This window comes from Pleuronectes platessa, chromosome 5, assembly GCF_947347685.1.
Source record: "Pleuronectes platessa chromosome 5, fPlePla1.1, whole genome shotgun sequence".
NCBI lineage: Eukaryota > Metazoa > Chordata > Actinopteri > Pleuronectiformes > Pleuronectidae > Pleuronectes > Pleuronectes platessa.
Genome location: NC_070630.1, coordinates 8,073,059 through 8,088,848, shown reverse-complemented (window position 1 = coordinate 8,088,848; position 15,790 = coordinate 8,073,059). Strand labels below are relative to the sequence as shown.

The following is a 15,790-nucleotide window of genomic DNA, read 5'->3' as shown; positions in this document are numbered from 1 at the left end:
ATAAATCAAACCACAGAGAGAGAGAGAGAGAGAGAGAGAGCTCTGCTGCCCACTAATGTATTCTTGACCGCTGTGCATCCCGCACGGTACTGTAGCACGTAGCCAGATCTTCAGAATAACAGCCACTGGTGGAACATGAGAGAAACATCACGAGACGGACATCTGGTGGGACGGACCTGCATCACACTGGCCTCTGTTGCCAAGGAGATATAATGTTGGAGCCTGGTAGTTGTAGGCAAAAAGATAAAACCTCACGGAGAGTCGTCCCCACACGAGACAATGTGCTGCATCCTGCACCAGGTTCACAGGTGCTCGGGGATGGTGGGCTGCTGTCAATCAGATTCTTCTGTAACAGCCGAACAGCAATAGTGTCTGTGGGTTTATTTATTTATTTATTTATCTATTGACAGACTCCCCCATCAATAAGTAATGAGGATGGAGAGAAGTCGTGACTAGCACTGCATGCATCCAGGAGCTCGAACTCCGCAGCCTTAAAAAACAGGCTCATGGTTTCAAGGAGGCATTCATTTATTACAGAAACATTCACACACCGGGAGTCGGGTTCCGTTTATGATTTATTGTTTCGGAATTAGTCTGGAAAAGACAAAAGGAGAAACAAGGTCATCAAACTTCCACGATCCACATCTCTGCACGAGTCACACACTGTACATCAAATAGAGTGCCTCGTACAATACGTCTGTGAATCAGTGTGGCGACACACAGAGCTTCATCCACGGACAAGTGGACTACATGCGACTGAAGCCACCCACATTAACACTTTAATTCCGTGCAACGTGTCTCCAAGGTCAGCTCCTGTGTACTGTCTGTGAATTAGAGAACAAGCTCACACATCCCCCCCCACCCTGTGCAGGAAGAGTACCTCTCTCAGCCGAGAGCGGCGCGTCATGGGAATCTGACTCGTGAACATGTGTGAGCCCAAACACAAAAGCTATTCTCTCTGTCGCATGTATTCTGGGATCAGAATTCATGCCAAAAATGTGAATGAGGGCAGTGAATTTGGTTGGATCTGCTGTGCTGAGTAAGACGGGGGATTATTTATGGCTGGTAATCCCTTTGAGGAGGGGCCGAGGGCTCCTCTGGCTTCTCCGCTCGCTGATACACAGTCTGGACAAACACCCACTCTCCTCCTCTGGTCTGACCTCCCTCCAGTCGTTAAGCAGAAGCGGCGGTGGTGGCAGGCACATGACGAGTCGGGCGCCGGTCACGATGCATCATTCCCCTTGACAGCCACAGGGGGCGCACTCGGTCTGCCCACACCGCTTGCCGGTAGGAAGAGCTGGCTCCGAGCCTTGCTTCTGCAAGCAGGCAGGGGGACAGCATTAACACTTGGAGCAGTGACAGGACCCACCTCAGACAGATTAGTGGTAATATAGAGCAATAGGGCTATTGTAGAGCGTATTCACAAAGCAGCAATTAACTGAATATCTGTCTCTTTTGTTTGTTTATGTAACTGAGACAATTTATGATGCACATCACAGTCAAGGTCATAGTGAAGATTGTGAGGAGGTTGGGGATATACACGCCAGAAAACATCACAAACAGAAGTTTCAGTTTCAGTCACAGATTAAGGAAACAAAACTTCTCGGTTCAGGTTAACTAAACTCTCAACCAGGTTCAGAGACTTTCTGATAGAACTTCTCCGATGAGCCAGAGATCTCCAGACCCATGTCCTGCTGTCATTGGGCCACTGGGTGTCAGTGTGGTGATATTCTGATAAAAGCCGTGGGCACATCCTGAGCACAGTGTGGTTTCGCTCGTTATCGGCTTTTCCGCCCCCTACCCCCTCTCCCTCCCCTGCTTTTCCTCCCCCCTCCCCCTGCCCCCTTCCCCCTCCCCTGTCATCGTTATCTCCCGCCCCTGCTCACCTGGGCTTGCCTGCGAGTGGGCCGCACAGGTTGGTTGTCAGGATGGTTGGGCGCCCACGGCCCCAGGCTCTGATTGGAGTAGAAGTCCATGGGGTACACTTCCTTCCAACTCACTTCCTGTAGAGCCACAGCTGCCTGAGAGAGACAGGCAGATAACAACAAATCATGTTAAAAGGAAGAAAAAAAAACAAGAACAAGAAATCTGACAAGGTCAAGGTGCAACGCCAGCATCCTACGAGCTGCTGTGGTGCATGATGCTGCTGTGTTCTCTCTCTCCTGTTATCTAATGGATTTGCAGTTTTTGGGCAAACTCCTGCAGGAGAGCACAGAGTGATGAGGAGACGCAGCATATTCCGACTACACACCGACAGGAGCTGTGTCATTACATTAAGCTGGGATAACAGGCAGCGTTGTCACGTTATCCCAATGCAGCTGCACTGCACGACACAACAGCTGCTGGAGGAGAGCGTCGACACTGGCATGACAGTGCTCTGACATAAGTGCAGACTGCTCCATATGGAGGAGGAGTGCTGGTGAATACTGATTGTGAATGAAAGAAAGATTCCCTCAATGACTGAACAGATGAATAAACGTGCATGAAAGGAGGAGTAATGGGATTGTTCTTTTATTAATCTACCCAACTGCTCATTCATCTTTCTATTCAGACTTAACTCTAGCGCCATACAACATTGGATCATTGTAGATATCATATAGAACCATGATGAGAAAACAATATATATATATATATATATGATAAAACTAAAAGAAAAAAGCATAATTTGACTGATAAAGGAAAAAACGCAGCTTCAAAGTGATGAAATCTCATCTGCTGAGATATAATTCACAGCTGGTGTGCAGCGACTGTAGTTTATTTAGTTTGTATGTGTACAACAGGTGTGTACCAACAGCGTCAAGGTAGTGATCTCTACCACAGCAGCTGCATCTTTAAATAGAAGCAGGAATAAAAAGCATGTTCCTATGAACGAGGAACATTAAAAGGATACAGAATAATCAGTCATGGAAAAACACACCAACAAGACCTGAGAATTATGCAAATTTAGTTTATTCTTTCCTCCCACGTTTTCCCAGGGTAACCCAGGTACTGTGCCGCAGGCTATGTATACATGTTTGTATAAAAGATAAAAATGTATTATACATCTGGTTTCTGTGTATGTGTCCTTCAGGTACAGCAGAGAAATAACAAAGGCTGGTTCCTTTACATCCAGACATTAAAAATACAATATGTGGGTTAATTAAATCCCATACTAGTTTCTCCTATACAAACTGTATACTCATACATTTTTAAATATCTCATTTTTCCTCCACACTCTTCTCCCCACTCTTCCTCCTCCCCACTCTTCCTCCTCTTCGTCTTCTCCTCTGCCCTTATTCCACCCTTTTCTCCTTTCTGTAGCTTTTACCCGCTGCTCCCCTCCTCTCGCCTCTCCCACCAACTGCCTCTCTCTCTGTGGAAGCTAGCTCCTCTTGCTAATCCCTGCTCTGACAGGAGAGCCAAGTGTGTCTTATTGACTATAAATATAACATGAGACGCACTAGAAATAAATGCTGCCCCCCCACCACCCTCCGCCCCTCTCCTCGCTCACTTTACCCTCCCATCCCGTTGCTCTTCATCTTCATTCTGAAAGCCACAGTGAAAAAGCTAAAGTGCACCGAGAAGTGGAGATGTGGCAGAATTAAGACTTTATCACAAGCGCACATATAGACACAATTGTAGCTGCAAATTATTTAAATGTGCCGACATTGTTCCCAAATAGCTGCCGGGGCGAAAGCAAAGAGAGCTGCACCACAAAAGGCTTAAGAAAACAGATTTCTTCCTTCCTCATTACAGCCGGGGTGAATTTCACACTTTAAAAGGCACCATTATGGACCTCAGTCAAAAATACAACACAAAATAATCATCAGTTTCTCTCCTAAGGTGAACGCCATCATTATTGTTAATAGCCTCATTCTGAAAGGCAGCACAGGCAGAGCACGGTCGACGTGTAGTTGGAGGAGAAACCGTTTCAAAACAAAATCTAATATTCAAGACAAGCAATTCCCCTCGCAGCCATTTCACAAGGATTCAAATCAGTAGCAAATCTTTGAGGAAAATTGAATGAATTAATAGATGACATCAAATGGTAACCAGCCAAGTCACATAATAGCACATAACTGCCAAACCCATCACAGAGCAAGCTGGGTTTTTTTCCCAGGCTTGCTCCTGCAGCTGCAGCGGCACACAAACAGACTCTTTCTTTGAAATGGATCTTTATGAGTTGCTGTCCGATCTATCTCTCTCCCTTAGGAAAAACAAGACAGCTGCAGGAGGAGGGAGAGGTGGGGCTGTGTTCCTATCCGCCAGTAGGGGGGGCTAGTCTGCTGCTGATGCTGTTGTGTATGTATTAATGCTGGTGTGCTGTATAGCAGGGATAGAGGGAGAGGAGAAAGGAGGGAGAGGAGGAGGAGGAGGTGTGCAGCTCCATCTTCCAGTGTAAGCAGGCCCTGATGAGTCTTATACAAATTCACCACCCTCCTCCATTTTTAATACTTAAACATTGTAGTAGTTCTCCCTATCTCCTGATGGAGGCTTCAACAGGACATCTGTCAAGGGGTTTGTACGGTGTGCGTGTGTGTGTCTGTATGTGTGTGTTTGTGTGTTTGCTCTCAAAAGGTGCAGGTTTACCTCATAAGGAGAGAGCAGGGGTTTAGAGAAGGCTGTGCCCCAGTCGATAGAAAGGCGTGGACAAGCGATCTGGACCCACCTGTAGAAAAGACAAGGTACAAATATGTGCTCAGATGTGCATCAGCGGGCTGAGTACAAATGTGTAATTAGAAGCAGAGATGTGAGACGCCGAGAGACCGAGATCCTATTAGACAGGCAGGGCACATCTGCAACTCCACACTGCACGGGGATACGTGATGCAACGAGTTGTGCAGGGCGCCTCCCTCCACCTGATCTTCAGCATCTGAGATCCGTCCTGATTTGCAACGGCTTTAAAAAGGCAACCAGGCTGCAGTGTGTGAATGCACAGCTCGCCAGTGAAAGAGGGAGTCTGAGAAGAGAGGGAGGAAGGTTTTGTGGTGGTGGTGGTGGTGGAGGTGGAGGAGGTGGTAGTGGTGGGCAGGCTTGGTTGCAAAAAAAAAAAACCAAGCGAAGAAGTGAACAGAAATGAAAAGATGGAGGGAATGCAGTGAGAGGAAAGAGGGAGAGGATAGGTAAGTGTGAATAAAAAAGCCGCACCAGCCAGGTCTCCACGGATGTAGCCTACATAGCTGGCAGACAGGGTGGTGGTGGTGTTGGGGGGGGCTGTGTATGAAAGGGATGGGGAGGGGGTGAGAAAAAGAGATAGAGGAGGACACAGATATACAGTGATAGGGAGTGAGAGCAACGACAGGGGGGGAGTAACAGAGGGAGGAGGGGAGGAGGGGAGAAGAGGCGCAAAGAGGAAGAAGAGGAGAGAGAACGGAGGCAGTGGAGAGAAGGAAGATTGGCAGGGAGAAAAGTGTTTACTCTGGAAAATGCATGAGAGAGAGAGAGAGAGAGAGAGAGAGAGAGAGAGAGAGAGAGAGAGAGAGAGAGAGAGAGAGAGAGAGACGAGGAGGGCGTGGATGTAAACAGCTGGAGGGGAAAAATGAACAATGGGAAAATGGAGACGGAGAGCAGCGGACGGGGGTTAGCTTTCACAGATCAATGCAATCCACAGCTTCATCTCCACCGTGGGACCGATCCCTCCTTGTCCCCGGTGCCGACGACGGGGCTCCATCAGAAATATTGACAGAATAAGAATTTAGCTGCAGTGCATATAAAAGCCCCGGAGACAACACTAGATGGAGGTAAATGCCAATAAGAATCTAACTGTTTGAAATTTAGGAGTAAAGGTGTAAAGGCCTGTGCAGAGGGACGGGTGGGAACAGGTTTCTTTTGCCGTCGCTGCTTCTATACGTCGAACCCAACTTCCCCATCTGTCTATTCTTCATTTCCAACTTTCACCCAGTTTCTCAGCTGCAGCGTCGATTGCACCGTTGACTCTCGCTCCACTCCTCTTTCTGTGCCCCCTCTGGGAAAGTGCATGGCATTTTCAAATAACACACACACACAAAAAAAAAAAACTCTCCTCCCAAAGAGTGAACTCCTATTCATGGGGCTAATGTGAAAGACAGCTGAGTCAGAGATATTTGCACAGAGCAGCCGAGTTTAGATGGAGAGACGGGAGCTGAAGCATGACCTTTAAGTCCATCAGCCTCTGAACATAACTGGAACACGTTACGTAGCCAAACACTGCACATGTATCAAACACGCCTCAGCCCATAAACACAGGAAAAGAAGGAACTAATTACAGCGAGGAAGACTGACAGTTTGCATGTGTGTGTGTGTGTGTGTGTGTGCACTTACATCTACAGTATGTACGTGCACGTCTGTATAATTAAGTGAAAAGAACGCTGGGGGGAGGTGAAAGAGGGAGGGAGATTAATAAGAACGAAATCCTGGTGGCTGCAGCTCTGAGGAGGAACGTCTGAAAGGGAAGGCAGAGAGGATCCCTCCTGAGGGGAACATCGTCGATTGGTACAGAGAGCTGGAGGGGACTTTTCTAATATTAGAACTGAGACTGACTGAATGGTGCAGCTCAGTGAAATACAGGGTGGCAAGCCCGGTATCGCCCAGAGGATGCAGCCCAAATTGTTATTTGCTTACTTTAGTAGAAATAAGAACCCCTTCAACACATAGAGACTTATACGACTCGGAGGAGCAGAATGAAGTGAGGATCATTAAGTGATATATAAAAAGGGAAGATCACATTATAATTGGTGAAAATATGCAACACCTGCCTCCGCCCAGGCACGGATGCGTTACCTTGCAGCCCGTTACACCGTGACAGTGTTGGGAGGACCTCCACCTGCGAGGCTCCGCGTTCACACCCTTCAACCGCCCAACGGCAAGAACAATTAACCTTTCAGCACGCCGGCAAAACGGAAAGGGTTCACCTTTAACGGCAAATTTTATTGAATTAAAGCAAACTATTGGAATTTCAATGGAGTCAAAAAACTATAAAAATGGAAACAGAGAGATAAAAGGCTGCTGTGCAACTGGGTGGCATTTGCGGTCTACTTGAGATAAGTGTGTGTGGTGTGCGGAAGTCGGTACAATAGTTTATAACATGCTTGGAGGCCGCCTAATTACACACTTAAGAGCATATGCTAATGGCGCCTCTCTGTATATGAGTGTGTGTGTTTAATGACAGAGAAAGCCTGGGGGTAGAGGCTCTGTACAGTCCGCCCGAGCTGCAGAGCACTAATGCGTCCTTTACCACCGCGCTGTCTGTTTCTCCATCTATCTCCTTCCTTCTCTCTCTCCTTCCTTCTCTCCCTCCTTCTCTCTCTCCTTCCTTCTCTCCCTCCTTCCGCACAATCACATTCAACACAGCTTCAAGCACATGCTGGTTTGTGAAGTCTAATGCAGCTTTGTGCAAGACACCTGCATTCCTATAAACTATTATGAGCACCGAGGGAGAAATAAAAAGGTGGGAAAATGAAAAACTTAATATTCACTGAATAGATCCACTCAATGTATTCTAACAATATCCCTCCGAATAAACACCTATGAGTCATGATGCAAACAATGCTGTCAGTGTGTATTGTCTTCAGAAACGAGGCCTCGTTTCCCACTTTCAGCTCCAACCTGGATTCATTAAGGAAACACTGACAGCACTTTGCATTTTTCTTGTTCCACATTGGCAGAAATACCCAGAAATATAATTCTACTGAATGAATGTGTCTCATAATGGTGGATATTGTGTTTGTACATTATTTAAGACGTGTTTAGCGCAGCATCGTAATGTGTTTAACCGCTCAAAACAAACAGAAGTGTAAATAATTACAGGTGCAAAGCATTCTGGGCTATAAAAACGAAAAGGCCTATTTAATAGATATACCTACAGCTGCAATCTTATACAGAACTGTAAAAGGTTCCACTTTATAAACATTATGTTTCTATTGTTATTTTAGAGAAGCGCTAATTCCATGAAATAATCTCTATAGAGGTGTGTTGTGTTATTTAACTGTGATCTGTTATACTGAGAGATGTTTCTAAAACTCTGACCAGCCCATTTGTATAAATAAGAGAAAACTAAATGCTAGATCTGGCCTTAATTTTGTATTCAAGCACTTTGGTTTTCTTGACACCGATACCCTGAATGCAACCGGAACAGACCTTGCTGAGAAGCTTTTTGTCTCTAATGAGGGTTTGTTGTGGTCGGGCCGAATCGTGCCTGACTTACATAATTTTGGCAGAGCACTTATACAGTACAGCAGTCTGAAGAGGAGGACCAAAAAACAAAGTAATAAAAAAATCTTGCGCTCGCCACGATCCGTCGCTTTGATAACGCAGCCCCCTCAACTACCTCTGCATCACTCTCTCTCTCTTCAACTCACTTTCAGTCTCTCTCAGACCTTCTGTCCCTCTCTCACCCACTCCTGCCTCACAGATCACACCTCTCATGGATCGGCCAGATCTCCATGGTGAGAGGCTGATCAGAAGGGGGTGTGGGGAGCGTGTGTGTGTGTGTGTGTGTGTGTGTGTGTGTGTGTGTGTGTGTGTGTGTGTGTGTGTGTGTGTGTGTGTGTGTGTGTGTGTGTGTGGGACCATTTGAGTGCCTGCACGTAAGTGTGATTGGAGCTGTTGCACATCAGTGTCTCACTAATCCCTTGTCCATCTTCACCTCTGCTCTTGTGGCTGGAGGTCAAATAAATCAGAGAAACTGCACCTTCAAGCCGGAGCACTTCTCCTTGAAGTGCGGCGTTAAATCGGTGCAGAATAATTCAGCCGCTGCCACTGGGATTATAATGATTACGTATTAATGACGAGATCCACGTGTGCATCAGCGACGTCTCACAGGACAGGCTAAGTACTTACGATGTGTGATGTGAAAGTGTTTGCGGTTTCTTTGGTTTCAGGTAAAAGGCAAAATATTTTAACTTAAAAAAAAGAAAGAATTTGGAGCCTAAAGGTAAAATGAATAAATAAAAATCCATCTTGGGCAAGGGCAAGTCTAATTTCAGTTTGTGGTTGTTATTATGCTCAGCCTTATTGTGACAGCACAGTGAAAAGTAAGCATTTGAACTGATTCTTCATGCATATCATGTATAAATGCCTTTTCTACGCCCTGAGTGTCTATGCTAAGTGAACTGTATCAAGCATCCGAGTTCATTACACCCGACCATTTGCTTTTGCTACAAAGGGAAAACTATGGGATGTAACCAAGACATGAATGTCAATTTTGTTTATGAAGCTCCTCATTACCGTGTGCACAGGCAAAATATGCCGACTCTCCAATTATGCGATGATCTAATGATGCTTGCAGAATATTTTTCAAATGCAACGTCTAGGTGACTACTTGCTGTTGATCATAATATCTCTGCTGGGCTCCATAAAGGGAAAGATATATTACCCAGCTTTATTAAAAACACACACATCGATAAGTAAGAATTAGGAAAGAAAGAAAAGGATGAGTCAAGGGAAGACGTTTTTCCGTTTCATGTGGAAGACAAAGGACTAATTGAAACTTTAATGGTGCGGGAAGCCGGCGGGCGGACAAGGAAAACCGATCACGAATAAGAAACACTTCAAGTCTTTCAGTGCAAACGAGAATGGCACTCAGCAGAGAGCGTGCCTTCGCCAAGGCCAAACAATCCCACACGTCTGTCTAGGTTTCATCACAGAAAGATAAAGGGAGAAGGAAAGGAGTTTGCTAATCGGCATTAAACTGTACAAACCCATTGATGTCAACAACATAAACAACATCAAGATCTAAATGGTATTTCCTGAGCAATTGACAAAGATGTGGAAAGTGCTGAGTTGGTTAAGGAAAGTGATTTTGTTTTTTTGGATCTACTCTGATGGGTGCTAAAATTTAATAGGTTCATACTCCATCGCCCCCCCCCCCAAGATTGATGTAAACCACTTAACTACTGTTTGTGTTAACCTGCAGACAAATAAACAGACCAACTAAGAAAGAGACATAGATGAGAAAACTCCTTAATGGAGATAAAACACACCAGTAAACTGTTCACGTGCGTTGTCCCTTGGTTTCTCCGGCATGGCTGTAAACCAGCAGAAGGTGTTGTCTTGGTCGTTTTGTTTGTATTCATGAGAAACACAACATTTGGGTTTGTTTCTGCAAGGCTTGCTGTATATTTACAGGGGCCAACAGCACATGGCCAAACATAGGTGTGCATTAATGCCACAATACAAAAACAAATGATGTTGTGTTTGCTTGATCTATGTGTGTGTGTATATCTTCATACTCACGCATCTACATCTGACATTAGATCCAGCTTGCCGGGGAAAATCTCAGACAGGAGCACTCGAGTGAAGCACTTGCCCAACGACTGAAGCCTGGACTCCAGGTGCTATAGGAAGAAAAAGAAGGTCAAGTTAATGCACCAGTTGTCAAACCATCAAACACAACTCTGCCTTTAGTAGACTCTCCTCTCTGCATTAAGGGCTAAGTTGCAGATCACATAGCCCATGACTTCCCCCCAGCACACACAGTGCTTTGAGCATTCCTAAGGGTCATCCTAAAGTTTTTGATCTACAGTCATTCTTACCAGAAAGACTTTTTTTATCCAGCTCTCACTTTCTGAACCCTCATATATCCATTCCTCTATTTTCCGCTGCTTACCCAAGACTACAATGTGCTGAGAGAAAGTTAAGGAAGGTAAGAGACAAATCCCTCTCCTCGCCAGAAGTCCTTCAGCTCCTCCTGGTGCTCTCAGGCCAAGTCAGGGTGTGTAATCCCTCCAGCGTATTCTGGGACTTTCTCTGGATCTCCGTCCAGCAGGCTCTGGCCTAATGCCTCCAAGGAGACGTATCCAGATAAGATCCCAACAAAGGCTGTGGTTCTACTTCAACTTCTCTACGGATGTTCCTTCACCCAGATGCAGAGCAGGAAGCTAGTTGGGTGCTCATAGCCACTTTCTTTCAGTATTATACCCAAAAGAGAGAGGGCCGCTTTGCTTCAGGCTCCCTCTTCATGATAATCCAGCACACTATGGCGGACACAATCCACCTGTCAATCTCATAGGACATTCGTACAGTCGCGGATAAACAAGCTCAAGTGATATTTGAGCAACTAATTCCCAAACGTTTTGTTCTGTTTTTGTTCCTGAAAAGTAAAGTACCCTCGGAAAAGAAGTGCTGACAATCACTTCACACTCAACAGTAAATTGTTACAGTAAGGAGCTGGAGGTCACAGCCTGATGAAGCCAACAGAACTACATCATCAGCAAAGAGAAAGTCCTACAGTCACAGTCACACACACTCACACACACACACACACACACACACACACACACACACACACACACACACACCCCCACACACACACACACACCCCCACTGATGTCTTGACTCCTTGGGTGTGCCTAGAAACTATGTCCATAAAGATCACAGGAGTGGAAACAAAGCAAAGCCCAGCACAATCCACTGAGGACACACTTTGATTGTTGCCGAGGAATACACACAGAGCTTTCACTCTATTCTTACACAACAGGGATCACGAGGGATACAATCGTAAACCTTTATAACCACACACACAAGAAAGAAAAAAAAACAATAAGGCCAGTTATCCTTGCCAGTTTTTAGCCCTGAGCTTTGCTTGACATTTGAATATGCATCGGACTCCTCGCATCCAGACGCGGGGGTTCATTTAATTATCCAGTAAGTGAAAATGCCAGTTCAAGGCACTCTGCTCCTCTGCCTTGGAGGTTTGGGCGAAGGTTTTATTCAGGAATGCAGGTGGCTGAGAAACAAAATGTTCCTTTGGTGAGATAAAGGAATGCGTGTTCTCTGGTATCCACTGTCCTTGAGTGTCACGAGACATTTCTTCGACTGTGCTCTTATCGCATGGGGGGGCGCTATCTTCCTATTTAACACACTATCACTATGGGAAAGCTGGTCTATTTCTGTAAACAGATTTTCTTCCCATTTTCACTCTCTGGTTGGAATGTTTACATGACTGCTAACTTCTTCTGTGAGGACTGGTTATATAGAAACAGGAGCACAACAACATAAGGCTCGCAGGGAGTGATACAACTAGGTATGGTGTGATTTTAAACTTTTTTCCTTCTGTTCAAGTGGAGGTGCATGAGGTTATTTACTTTCATTTCAGACTTGATCATGTAAAAAAGGCAAAGGCAAAACAAATCTAAACCGAAAATTACAGAAATACCAAATACAGGCAAATAGAACAAAGAAGAAAGAATGAACAGAGCAATATAGAACAGGCAGTGGAGGAGCCGCTGCGGGTTGGGAGCGACCAGACGGGGGCTCGCGGTCCATCGATTGATACCCTCAGACTTCGGCTTGTAAAGATTTACGAGTCTACACCTAATGGACAAGCGTGTGAGAGCGTGCACACACATACAATTTATGACTTCTGATTCTGACCTGATGTAAACAACTGATACATACAAAGAGCAACTTTGATCAGAGCCTTGGATACAAAGTGTTATCGCTTTCAACATCGTACAGAGCGGGTACCAAGAGTCAGAGACGACTTTCACATTCACTTGGAGGAGAAAGCGTAAAGTATTTTTGTGGCTTTTAAATATATATTCATATTTGATCATTTCTCATTGACGTGGCCAATTTTAGTTTAAATTGACATCCAGAGCAGCGAACCTCGAGGCCAACAGTGGGATGAAGGGTAGACTATCTATGGCTGTTCGGCTGCATCATCCTAAATGTGAAATAATAAGCTCCTGGAATGAAGACTGCCTGTCCCATTAGCACTTCATGTCACCAATCTGAAAAATATTACAAGCCGTTGCATAAGAGACCTCGGGACAAGAAGACACGTTGAAAGGATAGAGCCGTCACTCACCTCCAGGACTTTGGGATTGCCCTGTCGGCCCAGCGTGCCCAAGATCAGGCCCCATCTCTGGGCCGAACGAGCCTTCTCGATGGCCTGCAGTCTTAAGGCACGCATGGCCTCGTGGTCATAGTACTCCCTGGAGAAAACCTTACTGTACGGGTCATATCTACAAAGCAACACAAATACACACAGACTTCAATGAAATGTGCACGTAGACATTAACAGACAAACCTTATAATACACATAACTACCTATTGTTAAAGTATCTAGCTTGTAGGTAGAAATGCAAGAAGAGATGAACAAATCCAATCATGAAAAACCATCGAGTATGACAGCAGTCAGTGTATCTTGGTGAAAATGGAGGTATTTTTGAGAATCTAATCTCCTTTCCTTCGGTGCAAGGGTCTCACTTGAGATTAGAATCTTGTTTATGAGAGAGACCTGTGATCTGTGCTCTGGAGCATATGTCTAGGACAACACGATTTCACTCTGCATACAAACGAGACCTCATAGAAAATAAGAAGCTTTATCCTCACTATATGTTGTCACTGTAAGAAGGTAATTATGACAGCAAAGGACTTTTCAAGGTTTGAGTAGCCTAATAAAACACTTATCTACGTAGAAAACCTTGTTGGAAGTCTCTCAATAGGTATCCAAACATATTTTAGAATGTGTTGTTTACTTTTCTGTTCATTGACCTTTTGCATTTCAAACACTTTCTCTCCGTTGCTGCCAAATTGTGTGCGAGTGGAACATTGTGTTGATGTTGTCAGTGTATAAATTACAGAGAAATGCAACAACCCGAGTACAAATGGTGGCACTTTGTCTCACAGTACCTGTAGGCAGCGATATCTGGGTTGGCGATCATTATCGACTCCAGGTGAAATCTTCCATCTCCCAGATAACTAGAGAAAAAACACCAATCAATTCAATGTTCAGGGAGAAGAAAATAAACATTTTGCGCTAAGTGAAGCCCCTGTAGACAGTGTTGAAAGGGCAATCATAATAAACACTGGCCTATTGTTCTCCCATTCTGACAATTTCCCTGGAGATGTAGAGGCAGGAGGCCTGAGCACCGGGGTCCTGCCCGTCTCTGCTATCCAGGAAGAATATGTCCCCGACGACTGAAGCTTGGTGTTAACAGAGAATCCGAGTCCTTCCAATTAACCCCGGGTCTGGCGCGGTGGATTCACCAGAGCAAAAGCGGAGGCAGAGTTCACAAACCATAAGTACACCGAGGCATGTTGGTGCCTGCAGACACAAGCTCAGGCAGAGCCCTCTTACATGAAGCCCCCTCTCAGGGTGATGCTGAGTGGAATCTTGCTGTTAGTGAGAGGGGGCTCAGGTCGGTACCCCCACTCATTACTGCACAGTCTCATTAGGTTTACTGAGACAGAACATGGAATTAAACCCACTAATTGGTCAGTGTTTAGAGCAGCTGAGAACAGACTCATGTGGGTGGTTTGAAACCCAGGTCCCCTCCAAAGCTGCTGGATCGACAAGGTCCTTCCTGTGTTTCTGTTTGAGATTTGGGTTCACGACCAAAAGATGAATATGAGACAACAGTTCAGAACTTAAACTCTTTTTCTTTTCCCTGATATTTACATTTACTTTTTTTCCAACAACTAAGGACATTAGACTTACTTTGGTTTTCTGCAAGAAAAAGTAATGCAACTCAAACTGAATAACATTTAGATTAAGTGCATCAGGCCTTTACGAGCCACTAGCATCAACAAACTCTTGTATTATTCATATGCGATGCCTGTCCAGCCGTTTACTGCAGCCTCTCTCAGCTCTTGTTTGTTTCAGAAGGTTCTCTCTTCAGTCTCCTCTTCACAGGAGGTGCTGCTTTGTTAGGTCAAGGTCCAGTTATTGACTTCCCTCCCACTTATTTCGCCCCTGATGAAGTCCTTTATAGGGTTTCGGGTCATGATTGAAATCCTGCAGATAGGTTTGGATGCTTTCCTCTGTAAATTGGCCGACAAAATGTTTCCGTTTCTTCTGTGTTATTTCCAACATGAGTTACATCATCAATAAGTGAGCCTGTCCCAGGAACAGCCGTGCAAGCCCGAGCCATGACACAACAAATCCAGCTGGTATGGCTTGGGTAGCCAGTCTGTTCCTGCAAGAGTGAAGGCAGCCCTCATTAACTTAAACACATTTACTAACCAAAGCGTCTGATATGGAGGCTGTGACACTGGCGGGAGCACAAACCATGCATGAGAGGCAACAATTCCATTTTAACAGTCTGTACTAAAGCGAGATGTATTTTTACTTGTTGGCTCTCCTATTGAATTAACCTTCTTGAGCTATTCTTCTGGTTGTGCATTTAGGAGCCGCTGATACTGGGCTTCATAACATCTTAGTGACAACACGTGGATGAGGTAAGAGTGGCTGATGAAGCACTCGTTTTGTTGCTAGTGACATCTAGTGGCAATGAGTATTATATATAGTATTTCACAAATACGTTGTTAATCATTTCTGGTAAACACCAGGAAAGAGGAGCTGAAATTCTGAGCTCTTGTCTAATATTCATTTTTTGATCTAAGAAACAGAGGCACTGATCTTTATTCCAGAACTTATTTGGCTGTGAAAGTATTTTTCTGTGTATTTGTGGCTACTTGCCCTCACCTATATTTCTTCCAGTGGTCGTGTGTACAGGAAGAAACACTGAACAAAAACACATAATGACCTTGAGCGGAGCTTCTCTTTGCTTAGCAACATCCAAGGCCCTCACACAATGACGCTCCCAACAATACTGCACTTCAGCCACAGCTGTCCTCCGCTCTCTGCAGCTTCAAGAGGCGCGCTCCACTGCAGCTCCCTCTGCGATCACAGTCCTCCCATCCATATTCTATTGTTCAGTGTAAAAAGCGCTGTCGCTATAATGGTAAATGTCTTTGAGTTCCGAAACACTCAATCATCACATTTTCATCTTCATAATGTTCTATGATGAGGGAGAGCAGGACAAGAGGCAGCAGTTAGAAATGGTCCCCAGATCATTTCTTATAACTCTTTTCAGTGAACCTATGA

The 15,790-nt window shown here is 45.1% G+C and overlaps 1 protein-coding gene across 1 annotated transcript in view; it reads right to left on the bottom strand.

The window, feature by feature from the left end:
- Positions 1 to 557: 557 nt before the first annotated feature.
- dph1 (diphthamide biosynthesis 1) overlaps positions 558 to 15,790 on the bottom strand; it is a 49,866-nt gene continuing 34,633 nt past the window's right edge. The window contains exons 7-12 of the mRNA XM_053423571.1: positions 13,594 to 13,662; positions 12,767 to 12,923; positions 10,192 to 10,292; positions 4,570 to 4,648; positions 1,887 to 2,021; positions 558 to 1,316 (exon numbers count right to left, since the gene is read on the bottom strand). Coding sequence (XP_053279546.1) covers positions 1,233 to 1,316; positions 1,887 to 2,021; positions 4,570 to 4,648; positions 10,192 to 10,292; positions 12,767 to 12,923; positions 13,594 to 13,662 — 625 coding nt within the window. The 3' untranslated portion in view covers positions 558 to 1,232. The remainder of the gene's footprint in view (positions 1,317 to 1,886; positions 2,022 to 4,569; positions 4,649 to 10,191; positions 10,293 to 12,766; positions 12,924 to 13,593; positions 13,663 to 15,790) is intronic.